The sequence below is a fragment of the Pteropus vampyrus genome, unplaced genomic scaffold (genome assembly GCF_000151845.1).
Source record: "Pteropus vampyrus isolate Shadow unplaced genomic scaffold, Pvam_2.0 Scaffold211, whole genome shotgun sequence".
NCBI classification, from domain to species: domain Eukaryota; kingdom Metazoa; phylum Chordata; class Mammalia; order Chiroptera; family Pteropodidae; genus Pteropus; species Pteropus vampyrus.
Window position 1 is genome coordinate 566,414 of NW_011888992.1, and position 5,563 is coordinate 571,976.

General features: G+C 64.8%; 1 protein-coding gene across 1 annotated transcript in view; it reads right to left on the bottom strand.

Annotated features, from left to right (window-relative positions):
• Positions 1-5,563, bottom strand: part of STK32C (serine/threonine kinase 32C) — a 49,668-nt gene that overhangs the window by 10,942 nt on the left and 33,163 nt on the right. The window contains exon 3 of the mRNA XM_023538043.1: positions 2,743-2,798. Coding sequence (XP_023393811.1) covers positions 2,743-2,798 — 56 coding nt within the window. The remainder of the gene's footprint in view (positions 1-2,742; positions 2,799-5,563) is intronic.

Sequence of the window (5,563 nt, forward strand, 5' to 3'; positions counted from 1 at the left end):
GCCCTGTGCACAGGCGCCCTCCGAGGGCAGGCGGGACCCAGCCCGAGAGCACAGCAGGCAGGGCGGGGGGCCTGCGGGCCGGCGCTGGTGCCCGCACCCCTCACCAGCCATGACCTGGGCAGGGGGCGTCACCGTCCTCAACCCCCGTCCCTGGGGCTCAGAGCAGCAACCGGCCTGGAGGGTGGTGGTGATGAGTGACAGGACCCCGCAGCCAGAGCCCTGCACCCAGGAAGCCCCCATGAATGACAGCTGCCATCTCAACGTCCCCACCCCTCCCGGACGGCAGGGTCCCCGCACAGCTGTCCCATCCCCCTTGTGCACCGAACTGCAATGGGTGTCAATCAGCCATGCTGACGGTGCTGGCGTGTCACTACCTGCCCGGCAGAGAGGACCAGGCGAGGAACACGAAGCAGCACAGGACCAGGAGACGCGCGGCCTGGGGCTTGTCATGGCCAAAGAAATTCGATCAGAATCGGGGGCAAAGATCTCCAGGGGGAACCAGGATTCATGCACAAGACAGTAGGCTGCACAGCCACCACCGTGTTCCCATCCAAGTCATGGTGAGACCTCCCAAGGACATACCCCAGAGCCATCTCTGAGGTCCCCACAGCCCTCGGCCTCCAGGTCTTCGAGGACCAGGAGCAGGGTGACCTGGACAGAGTTGGAAGAGTCTGGGACTCCAGATCCCAGGTGCCTCGCCCAAAGGTAGGCCCGGAACTGGCCAGACATCCCAGCGGGCATCATGTCCCCAGCCAGGCATGCGGGGTCCAACCCTTTAGCAAAACCCATGTGCCCTCGGCTCAGGGCCCATCCTGGGACATGAAGGGCCTTGTCCCGGAGATGTTCACCATAGTATCATTTATGCCAAGACTTCAAACACCTGAGCACCCAGTGACCTCGGTGCACGTGCCTATGAGCTTGATGAACGAACTCACGGCCACGAACACTTAACAATGAGTGACGATTTCCATGGTGCCAAGCAGAGGTGCCACAGCTCGCTATCTAATGTAAGCAACGTAGGGATGCACAGCCTGGAATGGAGCGTGGGGGCAAAGGGCAGCCGTGTCGGGGGGCGGGCGCAGTGGGCACCCCCTCGCTTCGGTCAGAAAGTCACATTTAAAAACGGTGTGAGTGGAGTCGTGGGACCAGGCAGATCACAGACAGCAGGCTGACTTTATGGAGCCAGTGCGCACAAAGCCCCTCGCAGCGCCGCCCGGCCCCCGGCCTGCAGTGCTCCCGGCCTCAGAGGTGAAGACAGACGGTCGCCTCCTGTCAGGCCCGGGAATCTCAGGTTCCCTTGGGGACCTCGAGAAGACAGGTACCACGGGCACGGTCTGGCCACAAGCTGCGAACTTGGCTTCTTAGCCTCCGGAGGCTTTCAACGTCGAGTCCGAAATTCCCAGCGACAGTTCCAGCCGGCAACCGAAGCTCCGTTCCTGCCACACTCGAGGGGCGTGCGGCCACCTCGGCGAGACCGATCTGCTTTGCGAACGGACGTGACCGACTTCAATTACCTTCAACGAAAACGGGGGCTTCGTCGCGCGGACGTCTGTGTTGCAGAGGGAGCCACCGCGCAGCCTCGCGGGGTGCCAGGCGCGCCCGCCTCCCCTGCCTCTTCGTGCCCGCCGTCCGTCACCCGCGTCCCAGGCTTTCTCCCACCCAGCGACTGGGAATCCCTGGGGACGAAGCCGCCCTTTTCCGCAAACTCCGCGAACGGGCGCTGGACGGTGAGCACGGACTTCAACCGCGTCCGGGCGCCCTTCGTGCCTCTGCTGCGGCGCGCGCCCCTCAGAGAGCTCGCCGGAGCCCCCGGCGCCGCCGCGGGCGACACCAAACACAAGCCAGGAAGCGTCGCAGCCGCCGCCCGTCCTTCCTGCGCCATCCGAAGATGCGCGGAGACCGACATCCAGAAGTCTTCCTAAACCGCTGCCCTCTGGCCACCGGCTTCTTAGCCGCCTTCGTTTCCATGGAAACGCCCCTCATTTAACACGTGCAGGCAGGAAACAGGCCCCCACGTGCAAGATGTCCCCACGCCAGGAGGCAGTCGCGCGGGGGAGCCGGGGCCGCGGTGCGAGTGGCCCGCCCTCCTGTGGCGTCCTGCAGGCCCCTCTCGTCCCCCTCCCGGGTCCGCAGGAGACTTTTCGGCTTCGCCCTGTCTCTGGGGCTTTATTTCCTCGCAAGGGCCAACACGTGAGGTATATTCGATAACTCTGTGCTTTTCTCCTGGTCCTCTGCCTTCGCCAACTTCGTTTTGAGGCCCCGCTGAACACCCTGGGGAGGAGAGGTGGGGGGCCGCCCATCCCGGGCCCGCGTTCCAGAACCGAGAGGACGCGTTTCCGTTGTTTGAAGCCTCTGCGACGTGGACATCGGGACAGAGGAACCAGCGTCCACCTTTGCGGGGCCTCGGATCACGGCGCCCCCCGTCTGTAGATATCATGGGGCAGTGACCAAGAGATTAGACCGGCTGAGCGAACACGAGGGTGAGTGGGACCCGAGGCCGCGCCCTGGGCGCCCCGGAGCCGCTCGCAGAGTCCGGTGGCTGTGCCTCCTGCACTTCGCTCCCGCCGAGCTCCAAGCCCCCAAAGGCCTAGGCTGAGAGGCTTGTGAGCTCGGCCCACAGCCCCTCCGACGCCCGTGTCACAAGCCTGCGGGGCGGGAAGCGCACCCACGCCCGGCCGACAGCCCCGGGGGCAGAGGGACGCGCCCCGCAGCGCGTCTGCCACCCGGCTCACCCAGCCTCACCTTGCCGAAGCTGCCCTTCCCGATGGCCCGCAGGATCTGGAAGTGGTCGAAGTTCACTGCAGAGAAAACAGAGGGTGCCAGGTGAGGCGGCAGGAAGGCAGCTGCCCCCCCAGGCCCCCCACTGTGGCAGGAGCCCCTGCAGCCACGACACCCTGGCTGGAGGCTGACCTCAGGCTTCTGAGCGAAGCAGGGAGCCTGAGCCAAGGCAGAGGCGGGTCCTGGGGCCTGCAGCCCCCTCTGCTGGGCTCATCGTGGGGCGGGGCACAGACAAGACGGGACACCCAGCGGCCCCAGTGAAAGCTGCCCCCCAACCCACGAAGACCCAGAAACAGGAGGTCCCCGGCTCTCGGGGAGGCAGGCCCCCTCCGGCTGTGTCTCCAGGAGGGTGCTCACCAAATGAGCTGGAGGAGAGCCGGCGGCCACCCCAGGGTCAGTAACGGAGCCACCGCCCCTCCAAGGGTGACCCGCAGGGCCTGTGACAGACGGGGACAGAAGTGGAGGAAGGGAGCTCGAGTCCCGCCTTCTGACTGGCACGGGATGCCCCGCCCACCCTGCCCTGTGCAGGCCGTGGCCCGCGCGTGTTGCTCCCTGTGGTGCAGACGGGGTAGGGACATGGGGTAGGGAGCTTTCCAGGCTTGTCAAGCCCATGCCTCTCCTCACACAGCAGACGGCCCCCAGTGCACACACGCGTACGTCCCCTTCTGTCCCCAGCACCCAGCAGGGAGCCGCATGCCGCCCGGGCCCAGGGAGCCTGGCCGTGTCCCCCGGGCCTGTGTCCGTGGGTCTCTGGCTCCCAAGCCCCAGGCCCGAGCAGCCCCTAAGCTGCAAAGCCTCAGGCCCCAAGGCTTTGTGTGGTTCGAGCCCCAGGCCTCGTACAAGCCTTTCGCTCCCCACCCCGGTGTCCTAGGGGCCTCCATGCTCCTGCCCTCTGACCCTCCACCCCGCTGTGCAGGCCAACAGACTCCAGGGCCCTGCCGTCCTGAGCATGGCCCAGGAGCCACCTGAGCCGGGGAGCCCTCCAGAGACCCCACCTTTGTGGGGGGTGTTGTTCTTCCTGCGCCATTTGGGGCTGGACCTCGCTGTCCGGCTGAGGACTCTGGGCACATATCAGTCCAGGAGACCGGGCCCTGGTGAGCGAGCCGAGGTCGGAGGCTGCCACAGGCCAGGCCATCCCAGACCCCAGGAGGGGGCGGGGACGTCACTCCCAGAGCAGACCCTCCGGGGCGGGGTACAGACCTTAAGCCAGCAGACAAGTCCGGTGCAGGGGGAAAGGGAGTTGGGGGGTGCTGCCTTTTACAAGTCGCCAGGGGGCTGCTCCTGAAGCCGACGCGCAGACGACACGGAGAAGAGGGTGCCGGGGCATGACCCAGGTTCCCGAGCCGTGCTGGCCAGTGTGCCGCGTGCCTCGGCGTGACCTCTGCTGCTGCGTGCACCTCCCCTGGGCTACAAACGTCCACAATCACAGGGTAGGCGAGAAGGAAGGGTCCGACCTGCACAGCCCTGACGTTCACGGGACCGGGCCTGTGGCTGTGGCCAGAGCTCGGCACCCGCGGCCGGCTGGCTGCTCGCCACAGGCCCCTCCCGGTTCAGATAAATATTTTAAAACGGTGGCTTAAGAACATTTATTCCTCAAGGAAGGCCTTAACTTTGCAGAGTTAGAAGCACAGAGTTGCTATCAAAATAGGTCATCTTGATGCAGCCGATCAATGAGCGGAGGGAGGTTTGAATTCTACGTCCCCAGGGCTAACGCACAGAAGCCGCCCTGAGCGGCCCCGGCCCCCCGCGGCCCAGGCCACGGCCTTCTGAGGGCCGCTGCTCCAGTCTGGGTCACTGAACTAAGCCCCGGGACCCTGGGGCCCCCTCCTCACAGCTTGTCGGGCATGAAGCCCAGATGGGGCTCCCCCAGGTGGCATCTAAGAGAGTTCTAGGGTTTCTCATCCAACCTCAGGAGCCAGCCCCCAGGAAAGGCAGGTCTTTCCAGAAGCGCATGAAGGCTCCCCTGGCCGTGGTCCCTGTAAGACTAACACAGACCATTCCTGGTTTCTCGGTGGCTGAAACTATGCCTTGGACGGCCCCGTGGTGACACAGGAGCCCCGCACTGTCACATTCGGCTCCACGTGGGCTGTCATCAGTCCTGCGGTTCCCAGAAGGAGAGTTTGGGCTCAGGGCAAAGGTGGGGGGAGTAGCCGAAGCATGGGATCCGCATGGCCCCTGGGTGCAGGCCGGCAGGACACAGCACAGCTCAGTGCTGTCACCACCAATACACCAAGTGACAGGAGCGCTCGAGCACGTTCCCCCTAAAAAGCAAGCAGCGACCGGTCCCTCGTGTGTGCCCGCCTCAAGCCCTCCGTCCCGCGGGAGCGTAGTGCCCAGCTGGCGGGCAGGGCGTCCCGAGGAAGCTCGGAGGCCCAGCGGGCTCAGGCAGCGCACACGGCCCTTTCTGGAGCCTGGTTTTCCCAGAAACAGACAGAAAACTGCCCCTTGAGGAAGGCAAGGCAGAGACAGGCCTCGCTGAGGAGTCCTGAGTCACCACGGCTGTTACAGGTGACATGACGAAGGCTTCCCCCCCAAACCTGCTCCTGACACCTCCCCCAAGGTCCTAACACCTTCGGGGGCAGGAAGTGGGTGCCCGAGACAGTCTGCAGGGTGGGCTGCCCGCCTCTCCCTCCCAGCCCACCTCACCTAGGGCACTCCCGGCCCCGACAGCATCCTCGGGAAAATTCCACACCAGAGGCGGGAATTACTTGGAAAGTGGTAATAATATGTCAAATGTCCCAAGTTAGTGAAATTCATGCAGAAGTTGGTTGAATTTCGTCATACA